Source organism: Xiphophorus maculatus, chromosome 6 (genome assembly GCF_002775205.1).
Source record: "Xiphophorus maculatus strain JP 163 A chromosome 6, X_maculatus-5.0-male, whole genome shotgun sequence".
Classification (NCBI taxonomy): Eukaryota; Metazoa; Chordata; class Actinopteri; order Cyprinodontiformes; family Poeciliidae; genus Xiphophorus; species Xiphophorus maculatus.
Genome location: NC_036448.1, coordinates 15,171,414 through 15,188,714, shown reverse-complemented (window position 1 = coordinate 15,188,714; position 17,301 = coordinate 15,171,414). Strand labels below are relative to the sequence as shown.

The following is a 17,301-nucleotide window of genomic DNA, read 5'->3' as shown; positions in this document are numbered from 1 at the left end:
TAGTGAAGGGGTTTATAATTTCTCAAGAGTTTTTGGTCTTTCAGGAGTCAAGGAAAATTGGTTTTACAGCTTACTTATTTAGCCCAAGAAAAGAGAGAAAAAACGGAGGAGGAACTCAAAGTTTTAGAAACTCCTGGACCTGTCAGCGTCAAACACCAGAGCTGCCAGGGGAAGGAATGGAAATAATCTATAACTCAGCTTTTAACTCACGTCCAACGTCGATGGAAGAAAACAGAAATCTTTACACATAAACAGACAAACACAGACATAACGTAGCATGCAACACTTTCTTACAACAAATTGTGGGTTTTTCCTCAGCTTTCATATCAATAGAATGTACAATAACAAAGAGCAAAGTATTTTTCATATTTTGGAGAATCTGGGACACCAACTAGAGGAATAAAAGGGCTTCCTTCACTGGATTTAAAAGTCTGGCAAGGGAATTTCGAGGTGAATGAAAACAGTATTTTCTAAGTTAAAGGTCAGATCTAGGTTTGTTTGTGAGCAGTAACATGATCACACACCATCATTTGATTTCAAGAATTAGAAAAAAACTTCACTTTTTATTTATTTATTTTTATTTTGCAGTCCTGGAGTAGATTTCCCGGTAACACTTGTATGAATATTTCACTGCAACAGAAAATTAACTCACCCCAGGGAATTCATTGTATTGAAAAGCCTCATAAAGCCCTCACTTGCCGTGTCGTAAAGCTTTTAGATCTGCACCTTATCACTCAGATTAAAATGCATCTGGTGTGTGCAGGAAATTTAATTACGCTGTTGCATAGGTCGTAGTTTGTTCCAGCTTCAACAACCGCCGTCGGCTACCCGCAGAGGCATTACACAAGCCACTGCCGTCGTCATCTTTATAGCTTTTATTACAAGCCTCTCCAAATATTCCACCACCCCGTAATGCAGAACTTGACTGCAGTGGTGTTTGTGAGAGTACATAGCTTCAGCCGGCTGTTCCATCTGTTACAAGGCGATAGGGAAGTCAAGCTGAGCTCTGGCTCCCTGGCTCGGTCCTGAGGGGAGCGTTAACGCAGTCAGGCAGTTCACAATAGCTCCCCAACAAGGTGAGGGAGATTGGAGGACATCTATCAGAGAGGCCGAGGTGGATGTCAAGTGGCTCGAACCTATTTCCCAGGGGTGCACGGGTCTGAGAAAGGCATTTATGAACCAGAGGAACAAATAATGACAGGGAACAGGAGTGTGGTTAGGGGAGACAGCAGGAAGTCAAAAGATGTTCAGCCCTCAAAACAACACAAGCATACAGAGAAATGTATACTCTTTGATGCATCAAGGGGAAATTGGTTTAAGCACCAGGAAGGATGATAGGAGGATTTGTTATCGTTTTTCAAACATATATTCTGTATTCTATACCCGTTTCCTTTTATTTGGGTTACATTCATTATTCAATCTCAGAATCAGTGAGCCTCACAGAGCATGAGGCGACTCACCATTTATAAAAGAAAATTAATGGAAACTCCCGCTTTGTTCACACTTCAAAACGGAATATTTTCATCTTCACCACTGCACTTGCCCCATCTCAACAACCCCTTCTGGGAACGGTTGCAAAGTAAACTTGATTTCACCTAATGGCAGACCTGCAGCAGTGGCATTCAGCAAAAAGTCTTTTGAGCTGCTCTTTAAGTGCGGCTTTTGAAGTTGTGCCCCCGTGAAGATGACCTATTTCATAGAAATACAGCTCAGCTCAAGTGGAGTGATAGGTTGTGAGCCATGACACAGTGAGAGACTGCCTGGATGTTGGCCTGGGTCATTCATGACAGGCATGGCAGAAATTTTAACATTTTGACCCCAAAAAAAGCTCCCATTTCCTTCCCGTGTAAAAGCTGTTATTAGAAAGCTACATAGAAGTGAGCGTTTTCAAGCATGAAATCACTTGCAGTATTCTGAGCTGAACAACATGCAGGTATGAGCTGACTGAAATGACAACAGATGAAAGAGATGTGTGGAGCAAGATGTTAACAAGTATTTAATGCAACTACAATTTTATGTTAGCTGACACACACAGGAGGAAAAAATACCACTTCTGGTTATTTTGGGAGGATGTTTGATCTCTTCTTTACTCTCATAGGACTTGCTTTTTCTACATTGCTTTGCAAAAGTATTCATACTTTTTGAACTAAATAACATTCGTCATGTAACAATCACAGACTTGATATATTTCACAGTCTCTTAGCTGTTTTTTTTTTGTGAATTTAGCTCCAACCAGCTCCCCATTAACTTTGATCAGATTCCCTTTGCAGTGTGCTGTTGGACGGTGTTAGTTTTCCACCAAACTTAACATGTATTTTTAATATTTTCTGATCAACTTCTTAGATTAATACACTCCATGACTCGTCTGCCAGCTTAGGTGCATGCAATGTATTAGTAGGTTTAGATTTGTGTGATACTTTTTCTGTTTTCACACAATGGACTGAACTCTGTGAGATGTTTAAAGGGGCATTGTTAAAGGTTGGGATATTGTTTGAGGCCTTAAACTTGACTTAATCTGCTGAACATATCTTCCCCGGTCTCTCTGGTGTATTCCTTCATCTTCACAATGCTGTCTGGTCACAGTTGTGCTCAAAAAAGACCTTTGATGTGTCGTATTTATACAGAGATTGACATTCATTTGTTCTCCACTAATTAACTGACTTCTCAAGGGCATAAATGGTGCCTGAACATAGATGCATGCAACACTTTTCATGTTTTTCAAGTGAAAAGTTCTGAAAACCGGGCATCATCTTGCTTTTTTGTTCCTGAACTCAGCGGTAATTTGTGTTGGTCTATCAATTAAAGTCCTCAGATTTAAAAAAAAATATATTATTATTTTTTTAACGTTTGTGGTTGTTACACAAAACGAAATAGTCCAAGAAATGTGCACACTTTTGTAACCAGCATTTATATTAAACAATAAGTAAAGGAAAAACAGTAAATTTTGTTTTTACACCCGAAGTAGAGTCCCTGCCAGGTGTGTGATCACCCGGTAGCGCCACAGAGAGGCACTCGAGCTCCGTCCTGTGGGACTTCGTGCAATTATTTTGGAGAAGAGGGGGAAGTGGGGGTCGAGCCTCCACGTACGTAAAAGCATTCACAAATGACATTTGTTAAACAGAGCATTTAAATGAAAGCGCATTCAGAGAAACCGCGCACTCTTGGTGAGTGATTGCGCGTTCGGCGGCGCGCAGACCCCCGGCAGCAAAAGCGGCTCCTGTCTCCGTGCAGGTCACTTCTCATGCAGAGCGCGTCTGGGAAGAATACCGCCAGGCTCTCTCTGCGTCCTTCACACTTTTTTTTTTCTCCCTCCCTGTGCATAAGAGCAGCGATGGAAAATTAGAGCCAAAAGAGACGAATGATTATCTTCGGCTCTTTTGTTTTTCTGGACAATCCCTCCGGGTCTGCTGAGGATCGAATATCTGATGGAAACTCAGCGCTTCCGCCTGCTATCTGGCTGTGAGGAGGCATCAGGAAACTGAAGACAGGAGACAACGTGTTCTGAATACAAAGGAGGGCAACTATTGACACCTTCTAGAGACCATCCGCCGTGCGCCTGGACAAAGGGGAAAGGACGTCTACAAAGGATTCAGTTTATTATCGGTTCATCACTTTGTTTGTCCTCTGCCAATACCATCTTTGGGCGCCTAATAATAAGCCAAACATTCTCATCTTATCAGAGGTAAAACTGCCTTCCCTTTTGTCTTTTTGTATCTCCCAAGCGCTCGAAAAACTAATACAAAACGAACAACGCAAGACTCATCTGCAACCCTGCCATGCTGTAAAGTGTTTTTTAACCTGATTAAAAAGAAAACGCAGCACCGACATGGCTTCGCTGTATCAGAGAATCACCGGGAAGATCAATACGACCAATTCGTTTCCGCACCCACCTGAGGCCAGCCACCTTCTTGGAGGACAGGTCGCAGACGAGGAGAACGGAACCAAGTCATCTCACCAGGGAGCAGAGGGCCGAGCTCACGTCCAGTACAGGAAAAAGTGCTTACGGGAAGATGAGGATGTAAGACACTTGTTGTTTATTTACACCATATTGACAGATTCTAATGATCCCAAAAGTGCTTTTTAAGTATTTTCCCTTTAGAAAGTCATTGAAACTTAAACATGTTTTTGTAGATAAGTCTAAAGGTCCTTGCCTTGTTGCTTGTTTGAGCGATTACTTTGTGTGTCTCAGTTAAACATGGATTACTGTTATCCAAGTTAATTTCTTATCCAAGTTACTTCACTCTCTATTTGTTGCAATTCTTAACGTGTGCACATAAATGTGCATTTTCCGGGGGTTTGTGATGGTTCTGAGTCCTTTGTGGTGCTGACCGAGGTCCTGAAGGTGCACAGTACTTCACAGTGGCAGAAATCTCTTTTTTGTTACATCACTCCATGATTTGTTTAGAAAATATGGGGCATCTGGATTATTTTTAACACTAATCCACCGGGCTCAGGCAAAATACATTTGATATTCTGGCTTGTGCTTTCTGAGATAACTTGCACTTCTGAGAAGGAAGTGCACCAACATAAAAGGGCCTTTTGCTCTTCTGCAGAGCAATGCTTGGCTTTGGTATGTATTTATTTTAATAATAACTAAAGTGATCTTGTGAAGACCTTTCAAACATAGTATGGATAAATAAAACAAATGACAAGGCTGAACATATACAACTAAATGAAAAAACACAAAAAACAAATTCCAATCCAGATCTGTAATCAAGTTTACAGATTACACAGACTAAAGAAAGAAGATAACAATCAAAATAAAGGTAAAAACCAATACTAAAGAAACAATTCAAATGGACATTGCATCATTAAAAATACAGAAATTTGAAAAAGCTATTAAATGACAGCAATAGATGCCAATTGTTTAAAGTTTACAAGACACATTAAACAATAAATCAATAAGTTTTACCTAAAAAACATCAAGTTACCCTACATTTCTAATATACATTACAAATGCTGTGCATGTATTCAACCTACAGTTATAATTGGAATATTAATTTGGATGTTGACGCAATTAGCCACAAAATTAAAGTAGTTTAAAATCTTTATATAGTAAAAGTGAAATTGCCAGCTGGGTACTTAAGATGCCTGCAATAACCCTTTGAAATTTTACATATTTGTCTTTACAAAGAATAGCTAAAGATCAGTCAAACAGGCTGAAAAAGGATTGGTGGAACATACCAACACATTCTGTGTGTTGAACATACAGCTAATAGTTGTGTTTGTCTGAGTTTTAGTTTTCTAATTGACCTGACATGTCTGGTGTGTTCCTTGCTCTTCGTGATGCTGTTTGCTAACTAATCTGCCTGAGAAACATCTGAGGCCTTCAGAGAATAGTTGTGTTTTTACTGAGATTAAATGTCACACAGCTACACTCTATTTACTAATTAGGTGAAGTCCGAAGGCAACTAGTTGCTCTAGGCTTTCCTTTGGGTTGGCTGTTTGCATCAGGGGTATGAATACATTTAGAAAGATCTGTATAAACCTTGTTTTTATCTTAGACAGTTTCTACCAAGCACAGTATAAAAACAACCTTTTAATGACATTTTTTATCAATCAAAATTGTTCTTATCCTAATACATTTTTTGTAACTTTCTCTGAAGTTGGTGGAGCTTAGAGCAGAGGTATTTACTAATTAACCATCCGTGGTATCAGCCAACAAACCAAAACTGCAGAATGTTTTTGGTTTGCTCTGCTTGTTTGCAGAGAAAAAAAGTTTCCTGCCTTGAACAAATATGTATCTTTAATGGTCCTTTGATTTATTCATCTCTGTTAGTCTAGTGAGTAGGCTGGCAACAGACTGAGTACTCACTCTGTAGCCGTCAGTATCAATAACAAGAAGAACTGCTTAGTTCGACACAAAGCAGGCAAAAAAAAAAAAGAAGAAGAAGAAGGAAGATCTTTTCTCCATTCCTTCATTGCTGGCTCATTAAAACTCTTTTTTTTCCTTTAACAACCTTAAGATTGGATTTTACAGCTGTTATTGCCCCGCTGGACTTCCGAGATATTCCTTAAGTTTAGGCTGTTAACCTTGAGGTGACATTCACTGCTGAGGTTCCCTGGAGTTGTGGTGGAGCATGAAATTGCCTTGTGCCTTTGGAGATGGGGAGTCCATTTCATGGAGCTCCATTTCCAAAACAGGTCTTGGTTAAAGATTTAAGACACTGCTGGTGTGGTCATTCATACTGAAGATGGAAAAGCAGAAACAATAACTCAAATAGTTGTCACGATTCACTTCTCTTTGATCTGAATTTAGCCCTTTACAGGCTACATTTGAAATAATGCTGTTACTTCACATGAAGTTAAGGACACAAATAACAGAACTTACTTTTTTGCAGGCAATTGTGATATTTTATTAATGCATTTTTTTTCTGGGCTTCCGAGAGATTTTTGTGTTTGTTGTGAAATCGATCAATTGTTTTGATTATTTGTATGCATCCATGAGGGTTTGGTGTTAAATCCAGAGTCACAGATAGGTTAGACTTTACAAACAGTTTATTTTCCTCCTCACTTCCTTTTCTGCAAACACAAACCTAATTAACTGCCAAGCCTAAAGGTTAAACATTGAGATATTTTGCCCACAGACCAAAGCCTGAGGGGCTCTGACAGGATCCTACCTACATTAACCTTTCCTGTATGATTGGATTAACATCAGAAAATGTAAACATTTCTGTTTCTTCACATTTGGGGCTGATATTTGAAACCCTTATAATCGAGGTCAGTTTCTGCTATGTTTAAAACGTATTTGTACCCTCTGAGATGTCTCGTGTTTTACTTTTGTGTCATGTTTATGCACGTTTGATCATCAGTTTAAGATAAACTGATTAAATACAAACAACTGTTTTCAAATTATGATTTAAGCTAAATGACTTAGTCATAGTATAGACTTAAATCCAATGAACACACTGTTGGATGATCTGAGATAAACCTTCTATTCTTGAAAACCCCCATTTGTAGAAAACAATTTGGCCAAGACTGGAGCAAAATTCTTCCACAGTGATGGTTATCAATTACGGCTGATGGCGTCCGTTATTAGGCGAAGGGATTGTTTACTTTATCGCACAGTGCTAGATTAGCTAGACTAGCTTTCCCCCCTAATAAATGAAATACTTTTCTTTGAAAACTGCTTTTTGTTTAGTCAGGTAGATTTTGTCTGATATTGAAATAGTTTGATTATATGATACATCTCAAGGAAGATTAAAATGCAAAAAGAGAAGAAATGTGAAGCGTTCCAAATACTTTTTCACAACACTGTATAAAAACAATTATGCAGCGTATTTTTCTTTCTCATCTGTTTAATCGCCATTCTTTAATTAAGTCCCACTGAGAGAATAATTAGGATCAGTTTAAGACAGTAATCGGATAAAAAAATAAAAGAAAGAAAAGTGAGCAAGCGATATATTTTTCCTGTCAGTTTGTTGTGTTAACTGAATAGAAACAAGTATCCTCATAAATCATTTATCCCTCTTTTGATCATGTGCTAAAAGTCTCTGACAGCTTGTGTGAACATTACTAAATAATAATTATAATAATGCTTTTCTCAGCCCTAATTTTCTCCTGTGTTTGTATTTTGTACATAAAACAGTATTTTTTTCTCCAAAGACAGCTCCAACAGACCTCTCGCTGCTTGTGACCTAATAATGACAGCTGTGTATCCATGTGTAACTATTAGTAGTCATTAGTGAAAGCTCATTTCCCTCAGGGCCACCTCATTGTCAGGGTGGCATGCTGCAAATAAATGACTTGTTTTCTACCCCAAGGCTGTTGTCTTAAACAACAAAATTATTCTGGAGAAGCACTTTAATTTCCTCTTTTTACCTCGCCTGTTGCTGTTGCTACAGTGATACCTGTTTGATGCGTCCATGTTATACAGGAATCATAGGGGTGGGATTCAGTTTGAAGGGTGATCCTTAATGCTACTGCATCTCCATATAGCTGTTTAAAAAGCAGGCATATAAATAACAACAAGTACTGAATAAGTGTGCATGCTTCATTAAAAAACAAATAGTAGAAAACTTAGAGCCTCGATAGAGTTAAAGGGGGATAATTAGTGCAAACCATTTATGATCTCTTTCTGCAGAAATGCATTGAAAAGCCATTGAAAATACATTGCCTTATATTTAAGCAATATAGAATGTGGTTGAAAAGTTCACATGGAAATGTTTACTGATCTTGAATGTGGCTGAATAATTCTTAGACTTAATCAAGACCTGTTCAGACAGGGTATATACAGGGTTAAAAGTCAAATTTTCAACAGTTTTCTGGTGTAAATTAAGATAAGGACAGACTGACACGTAATAGGAATAATTACCCGTCTTTGTAATCTGTGAAAGGTTGATCTGATTTCTTCCTGGATATGAGTGGCTGAAACGAGCTTTATCCAAAGAGCCGCTGGACTCATTCATAGGGTGAGAAGTGGGAGCTGGGAGTAGAGGCATTGGTTCTCTGTCGAAAGGTATCAGGTGAGGTGAATCAGGCATCTAATCAGGATGCCTCCTGTTCTCTTTAAAGGCATATGTCACCGGGAGGAGCACCTAGCGCAGATCCACAACTCACTGAAGGGGTTTATGTCCAATCTAGCCAAGGATTTCCCTGCTCCTTCAATGAACTAGACAGGGTTGGTGAAGAGAGGGATGCCTGATGTCACCCCCATGATCCAGTCACAGGTGGATAGATGGATGGATAGACAGACAGTTTACAAATTTGGAAACAGAAACTAATGTTTTGTTTTAGATCTCTGTACTCCCAATGTGTTTTAAAAATGTTATCAGTAGTAATGCATTTCTTACTCTTTGGAAGCGTCTGTCATTTTCTAATCAATGCCAGTAAGTTGCATGTTTAGATTATAGAAAGAAGATAACATAATAATTGTAAAATAAGATACTGCGAGTTGGAAATTACAAGTAAAAGAAGCAAGCCACAACTGTAAAGACTGTTAGACTTAAAAGTGAAATTTAATCACATTGCATGAGATCGCCCAGGGCTAACACACACGCGCTCCATCTCAGACGCACACTCTGCCTTTCCTCATATGCCTTCTGCTCAGAGATATTCCAGATTTGAGCGGGAGACTTTGGCCCAGTTCCAGAGTCTCGGCTCAGGTCTGCGCTTCCTTTGAGATGTGTAACTGAGATAAGTCAGGCAGACGGAGCTCAACAAGAGCAGCCAGATAAAAGAAAGAAGGCAGCGAAAAGCATTCGGCTGTCCTTATTATCTCTGCGTTGAGGTTAAAAGTTTTCTTAAGGTGATGACTGCTCACTGAGGGCTGCAGTAATCCAGAATGATCATCCGTCCAGAGACGCCAAAGCTCTCTCAACAGTGCAGCGAGGGATGGTTGTGCATTTTAACGATGTGAGATGGATGCAAAACTGGGAATGATGGTGGCTTATGTTGTGCATGACTGAATGAATACAGTTTTTATTGAAAAGTTATTCTCTAAAGTAATGCTAATTCTAAATATGTAGTGTTGCTATGCTACAAAATACTAATTATCATAAAGAAGGCAGCCTTGTAATCTTTCAAAAAGCTGAATTTTATTTGTCATCCAGCAATCTCTATTGCAAATTAAAGAAGCAAACAAATGACTGTATATTTCTGAAGATTTATATTTATTTATGATGAACAGTTATTTACACTATAATTAAAATTTCATTGAAGTAAGAAAATTGTTGAAAAGCCCATAATCAAGAACGTATTCATTATTAATCAAAGATCTATTCATAAGTAATTTCAGTAAAGGTTTGGTTTAGATTTTTTTGAAGTCAGGTTCTGTGAAGTTATTATTAATAATGATAGAGGATATTGTCAATAATTTAGTAAGAGACAGTTCTGGGTTTTTTTCATGTGAATAGTGTCTTTGTGAATTTACACTGATTGTTGCTGCCAGATAAATAATAATTAAGTTCAAAATAATACAGGTTCCAAACTCAGAGTTTCACAAATTATTTATTATATAAAGCAGGGCCGCTTGATTTCAATAAAATATTTTAATAGTGTTGTTGAAAACTGTGGAATTGATTGTGAATAATGCTCATTTTCAAGACACTTTTCTTTCTTCACTATGACACTGTGTCCCCAGCATTCTCCATGAGCTCCAGCATCAGAAACCAAAGAAATACTCCAGGTTTGATTATTAAGGGCAGTTAAAGTCCATTTAAATGGTCAGATATATTTTAGCCATGCAGATGATGAATACATGACACTTGTGGTGTCAGATCCTCCTAAATAATACATTGAAGCAAAGCTTTGCAGTTGTGATGATGCAAAAAGAAATTGCAATCACAATGTAGATTTAATGAATGGTGCCTCTTTAATTTAAAACTGATTACATGTGGGTATGTATTATTTCAAATCGTTATTTCTAAATCAGCAATATAATATAGTTCATAAAAGAAAACTTTGACACATATTGACAGACATTTAGAAAAGACTGTTGAGCATATCTGCATTCATGTTGTGGGAATTTGGAGACAGTACTTGGGAGGGATAAGAGATTGCTCTGGCTAACTCTAAAAAGTTCACAAGGACATTTTTGAGCGATCTGGAGGACAGCAGTCGTTGTATGTGACAGGTCAAATCTGTGTGTTCCTGTGCGCTAAACTATGAAGCTCAGCAGTGTTTATTTTAGTGCTGCTTTGAGCTGCTGTCAACCTGGCAGGATAATATTATAAATTATATTTTAAATCTCCACAGTCCTTCCTAGTTTAATAATGTATTCACAATAAAATCTTAAACGTATTTATTCTACAATTAATTTAAAATAGCACTGGATTATTTAACAATAAGAGAGCGTAGAGTAATAACACTTGTTAGAGCTGTTGCCTCGCACATTCTAGGTTTTAATTTTGCCTGTAACATTTCTGCACAGATCTACACGTTGTCCCATGTGTGGGTTTTCTCCAGGTACTCTGACTTCCTCCCATAGTCCAAAAACATTCATGCATAGACATTTCTTCAAGTCTATTACTCACAATGTAAGTATATTTGTTTACACCTACAAAAGAAAATCTCTAATCTAAGCAGATAAAAACGATTTCTCACGTTTTCTAATGATCTTGTGAGTGAGTCCGCCATCAGACAAACACTGAAGAACAGTGCTGTGAGTGACAGATTTGGAAGGGCAAAGCCACCGCTGTCTAAAAATAATTGTGCTGCTCAAGTGAAGTTTGATGAAGGCACAACAAGCCAGAGGGATGTTAAAAAGAAAAAAAGTTCCTGCTGTCAACAAAAACAAAACATTTTATATTGGACAGCTTATCATAAAAGAAGAAAAAAAACCCACAGAAACCTAAACATAGACATAAAACTAGATGATTATAGTTTTCAGGATTAGAAAGTCTGATCGAATAAATAATTTAGACTTAGGTTTACACCTACAAAAGAAAAACATGTTGCTTTGCAAACGTATTCACACCCCTGGAAACATTTAAAATTTGCTGTTATACAAGCAAAATGTATTTTACGATTGTCGACAAGGTGGCACATCTTAGTAAAATGGAAGGAAAAGGAAACATGTTTTGAGATTTTTATGTACAAAACATAATTGAAGTGCTGCATGTTTTTATATTCCGCCCCTTCTACTCTGACACTCCAAAACTAGGCTTAATCATTAATTACCAAAGTAATAAATAGTGCCCATTTGTTTGTAATTTTATCTCAGCATGAACACAGATGTGCTCTGAAAGCCCTGGAAATTTTTTAGAGAACATATCTGACAAATATCATCAGAAAACCCCAACAGATCCACCCAACAGGCTGGTTGAGAAGCTGCAGCTCAGAGCATTGTTCATTCATCTAGAGAAAAAGGAATAAACGTGGCTTTAGTGCAAAGCTGTCAAGACAGTGCCGGTTCACTTAAACTGACATGCTGGGCAAGGAGACCATTAGTCAAAGAAACAGATGAGAGGGTCATGGTAAATCTGGAAGAGCTGCTGAGAACCACAGCTCAGGTGAAACTGACAACTATTAGCTGTGCAAGGAAGAAGAGCAAAAAGAAACCCACGGTTGAAAGAAAGTCATAAGAAGTCTACAAGCCTCAATCAATAAAGAGGAAATAGTAAACATGTGGGAGAAGGTGTTTTGGTCAGATGATACATCACCCTGAAAACACCACACATACTGAACACAGATGTTGGTCAAAGCAGATGGGAAGCTGGGCAGAAGAAAACCTACTGGAGGTTGCAAAAAAATAAAGATATAAATGCTTGAAGTCATATATATCATTTCAATTTAATTTGAAAACAGTGTATCTGTTGCCCTTCTGCTTCCACTTCTATGTTGCTTAAATACAATCCCTGCAAAATACAAAAAAGATTACTCAAAAGGTACTTTTCTTTTTAGGACCTTACAGATGAATTGATGTAGTAAGATAAGCTGATGTGAACAAGAAAGAGTGAGGTGGCACACTTTTGTCTCATGTTGATTGATAATAGGCGGTGAAAAAAAAAAAGATCACCATCAGAAATATTATTTTTTGTATACTTAACTTAATTTCCTTGTACAAAAGAGTCCCGACGTTTTAAACACCAAACTAAAAGCTAAGACACAAAGACAGAGTATTGTGCTTCGGATAGAGTGACAAGTAAAAATCCAAACCTGAAATCAAAACATTAGAGTTTACTGAACATTTCAGCCAGTATTTGGTAAAGGCCACTGAAGGCAGACATGCTGTCACCCAGTGCAGCTGCTCCCCGCAGGACAACAAAGCATCCGCAGCAGGACTTCCTGCTCAATGTTGCCATGGTTGCAAAGGTGGGGAGGGCGAGGCTGTGAGCCCTGTGGACTCGCAAACACACTCAGTATGTCTTTCTATCTTCACAAGGACTTTGCATCGACTTCTATTCATTCTTTATTAATTTCTATAGCCTAACTCTGATCCTTTCCCTTAACCTGCCCATTACCAGTGTGTGCCTACTCCTAAATCCAACACATATCACACCTTAGTCCTAAACTTAAATCCTAACCCTAAAACAGCACTTCTCCTCTTTGATCCCCAAACTGTACAATCGGTCTCCACAGTGTGTTAGGAAAATGGTCCTTACAATGTATCAAATACCAGACCGTTCATACACACGCTGCAGTTTGCTGGTGGCTCAGAATGCCATCTGGAGATGACACAGCTTTCCCCTGCTCGTGTCACGGCAAGTACCATCCCCAGAGATGATCACAAGTGGGGTTTTTTGTAATAAATCCCTGAATAAGTATTTCCTGATATATGCTCTTTCTTCTTTTCATGTGTTTTATACCCCGCTGACAGACTTATTCACTATCGATCTTTGCTTTTCGGTTCCAGAAAGCATCTCAACAGGTTGTCCATCCCCCTGCCCAGCACCTCTGTGCTCTGGTGACACACCATCGATCATCCCCCTTTCTCCCCGCTCCCGTCCAGCCCCTCAGCAGACTTGTCAGCAGCATCTCAGCAGGCTGTCTGTCTCTCCGTTTAATGTCTCTCTATCTCTTTCTGATTTACTGTAAGATTACGCAGGCAGACAGGTACTATCATTTCAATGCAGTAAAAGTCTCTTTATCCACTAATGATGGTGAGGTTTATTCTCCTGTGGTACATTACCTGCTCTTAAAATCAGGTGAAATAACACTGCGAGGTGTCATTAAGCCTCCATGTGAGAGTTTTAGATCAATTTCATTCACATTACACTCCGAATGCCTGTTATTATGTTTCATTTATGCTTCAACTAGTTTGAGCTGGTTGAAAAAAAACCAAAAAAACTCTTATTTTGTCCAAAATCATTTGCGTCATTTTAATGATACCAGTCAGATCTGCTGTTCCTTCTTTTGTAGTTCACGTCTTAGAGGACCATCAAGATTTCTGCTGCTTTTAAACACTTTTATTTAGCTAAATATAACCCAGCTTGCTTCTTGGAATCGTCTTCGCCTTTTGTGTCCATGTCTGGTTTTTATTTTATAACCCCAGGTTGCATTCATTTTTTAGATAAATCTAGAGGAACCACAAAAATTGTAACATCTTGTGCCTTTGGAGTGTTTCAGGAGTTTTGCACATCAACCATTAGAGTGTATTTGTTATATAAATCCTGCCCTCCACAGTAACAGATTTATTCCATGCACATGTTGTCTCCGAGGATGTTTTAGATACAGGAAGCAATTTTTCCAGAGCTACATGCACTGTGTCCACTTTACCACTAGAGACTGTTATGTTACAGTCAATGGAGGGCTGTACACATTATACAGCACCAGCAGTGGGAATATTCCTCCCTGTTATCTTTATATTACCTCTCTTACTCCAACACATAAAGAGTATTGCTGTCCCAGATAGCTAATGTAAATAAAGTAATGTAATTAAAAGATCCAATATTGAGCCAGGAGAAAAGTGATAGTGTCACATCTCAAAGGATTTGAAAAAAATTATACAATCATGAAGTCACATCAAACATGCTTTGACCTGAGGATACAGAAAACAATCTTTTTCTGCCCAAGTCACCAATACTGTGCTGAACTCTGACATTTAATTCAAGCAGGTGAGAGGGCAAGCCACCATATTGGTTGCAATGAGTGTGACAAGAAACCAGAAAGCAAGAGGTGCCGCAGCACGTCATGCTTACTAATCTTTGTTTTTCGAATAAAACAGGAAGAATATTTTTTGAATAACAGAGAGAGAGAGAGAAGTCAATTTTTGTCAACAACATTTCTGTTGGCTGGTATAACAGCAGCGGCTGTAGCTACAGCGTCTCCTGAGTCCTTTCATACTTTTTTTCCCCCTCTTCTGGGCTGAGACCAGGCAGCAGTAATGTGTTGTGTCACAGAGGCAGATTCGCTTATTGGCCCTGGCATAATATTCCCCCCCAAAGAGACACACGGATGCGCACAAGCATGGAACTGAGATGTAGACACATTCATAGGCTACCGACGACATTAAAGATGGTCAGGGATGTCTTTTTGCAGGCTTGCTTGGCTTAATATTTGCAAGACTTTAAAACCTGGCAGAAATTTGAATTTAAGTGTTTTAGAAAATCTTTGTAGCTCTTGGGAAGAAGAATAATAACACTCAAATCAACCACAATAATAAAGTTGTGTGCCGATGAGAAGACTGTGGCCCTAATCTAGTTAGAACTTGAAACAGGAGTTTGGTTAATCCCAGTTCATCACTAGGGTTTTAACTGGTACTAGAAGCAGTTTTTGTCCACAGATTGAGACAGAACTGAAACTGCTGTTGGTTTTCTATTGTTAAATAAAAGAGGAAATATATTAAAAGACATCAGTTGTCAGATCTGTCTGTCTAATTATCTATCTAAAACCAAAGTATTCCTGAATCTGTACTATGAAATCAGCACTTTGGAATTTCACTATTATCTACTTTTTGGATCCCGTGTAACAAGTTTAATTTTGGTATGGTGTTTCAGGTCTGCCTGTTGGTTTAAATGATGGCACAGAGGGCTCTCTTCTGCCTCGAGGCTCTTGTTTTAATCTTGTGATGAATAACACATGAGATAGGTTTTCACGCTGCGTCCTTGTTGGACCCATGTGTGCATCCTAGTCTTCAGAGGAGTGACAGGAACATGACCATTTGTCCCTCTTGCCATGAAGGTGGGTTTCTGGCTGTGGTATTCTACTTTATCTCCAAGCTGTTCTCTGTGTCTACTTTAGCAGTAGCACGTTGCATATATCTGCTTTTACCTGTGGGCTTTCGATTTGAGGACAGGCGCATGTCAGCTTCAGCTACTTTCTTTGAAGACACAGTTTGTATTTCATCACTTTTGCAGCAGGAAAATAATCATCTCCAGTTGATATTTCTCTCATGGATTCTGAATCCAGGCTCTGCAGTCTGAACGCGGCGCAGAGCTCATTCAGGGGTGGGTCATCTCACTCCGAGCTGGCAACTGAATGGTTCACATGGAGCTGAGCAGAGTTGTGGGAAATAATGACTGTTTGGTGGGGAGCACTGTTGAGTGATTCAGTATTCTGAGAGCTGACAGGATGTCAAATGGTATAGCCACCTAAAACAGGAGCGACGAACTGCCTGGATTGATGTTTTTCTGCTCACCAGGTTTGCTTTTGCATTGTTGGAATATATTTTCTAAATTCGCCCATTTGTTTATGATGGTATATTTTGCAGCTGTGACATTGTCATTTGTAAGTTATGCAAAGTCATATAAGATGTCCAAGGCTTATAAATTCAGAGTCTCCGTACCTTTGCCAGAGGGTCTGGCTGGTATAATCTCCACATAAAGCTTTTATTTTTTTTGCCCAATAGCAACAATATTTTATTAAAAGTTTTTCAGTGATTTCTTTTTTTCCTCTTAGGAGTAATGTTCTGCCGTCTTTGATTTTTAATAATTTATAAGCCAAAGAAGCTTAACATGGAGTTGTCACATCACATGGTGTATTTATCATTCCTGCAAAGCCTTGTGGGTGCAGATCGTATGTACAGTTTTGTGACACCTTACGGGTATCATCTCCTCAGGGACACACAGACTGCCTGCATCAGCACGTTGAAAGCCCTGCATCCATTCCAGCCCCATAAGACGAGCTCTTATCAGGACAGAGAAAGTTGGTATTGTGGGGGAAAACAGTGCTGGCAGGGAAAGTTGAGGAGAGACTTTTGACTGTTTGAAATGCTCCATAAATTGGTAGAAGCTCTGTGTGTGGCGTGTAATGCTGATCTGTGCTGAAGGCAAGATGCAGCTAATGGCCCAGGTAAGTGGTTCAGTGCTGATTGTTGTGGAGGGCCTGAGCGCTCTGGCAGCACTCCCCACTCTCCTTTCAGCGTTGTGTTGCAGGAACGCGTACGAGCGGCAGCAGCCCCGATACGTCTGATATTCCCTCAGTGATCCGACCTCCTCCGCTGTGACTGCGGAGGTGAGGTGTCGGGTTTTATGCTCTTTTCTGGGGAGAAGCGTGGCAATGTTGCAATTAGGAACAGGCCGCAGGGACAACACGCGCATGAACACGCAAACACACTTTGTCTAATTGTGCGGCGTGTGGATGCTGATGCTGGGGTTACGCTTAGTGGTCTCCTGAGGTGTGTCTCTTTTGTTACTTTTTACCGTGTCTTGCTGCTTCCACATCACACGTCGTTGCCTCTCTGGCAAAATGAAAACACACAAGTTGTCACGGGTGGAGAAACTATGGAAGGTAAGTGCTAATTCCTTTCAGGTACGTGTTTATCATTTGAGCCTCTTTTTAATTATATATCTTTGCAGTTTGGCATTGAGGGACATGTTTAGCTGAAACTTAAAAAAAAATGTTGTAGGAGGTCTTGAGAAAGTGTCACGGCTGTTTATTTAAATATTTAGCTTTAAAAGAACTCTGATGATATAATGAGCA

The 17,301-nt window shown here is 39.1% G+C and overlaps 1 protein-coding gene across 3 annotated transcripts in view; it reads left to right on the top strand.

Annotated features, from left to right (window-relative positions):
- Positions 1 to 17,301, top strand: part of LOC102222497 (dipeptidyl aminopeptidase-like protein 6) — a 92,774-nt gene that overhangs the window by 13,628 nt on the left and 61,845 nt on the right. Inside the window, exon 1 of one of the 3 annotated variants that reach the window (XM_005796014.2) lies at positions 3,132 to 4,018. The exons of the other annotated variants lie outside the window; for them this stretch is intronic. Coding sequence (XP_005796071.1) covers positions 3,827 to 4,018 — 192 coding nt within the window. The 5' untranslated portion in view covers positions 3,132 to 3,826. Of the gene's footprint in view, positions 1 to 3,131; positions 4,019 to 17,301 lie in introns of those variants that run through there. 3 annotated transcript variants of the gene reach the window in all.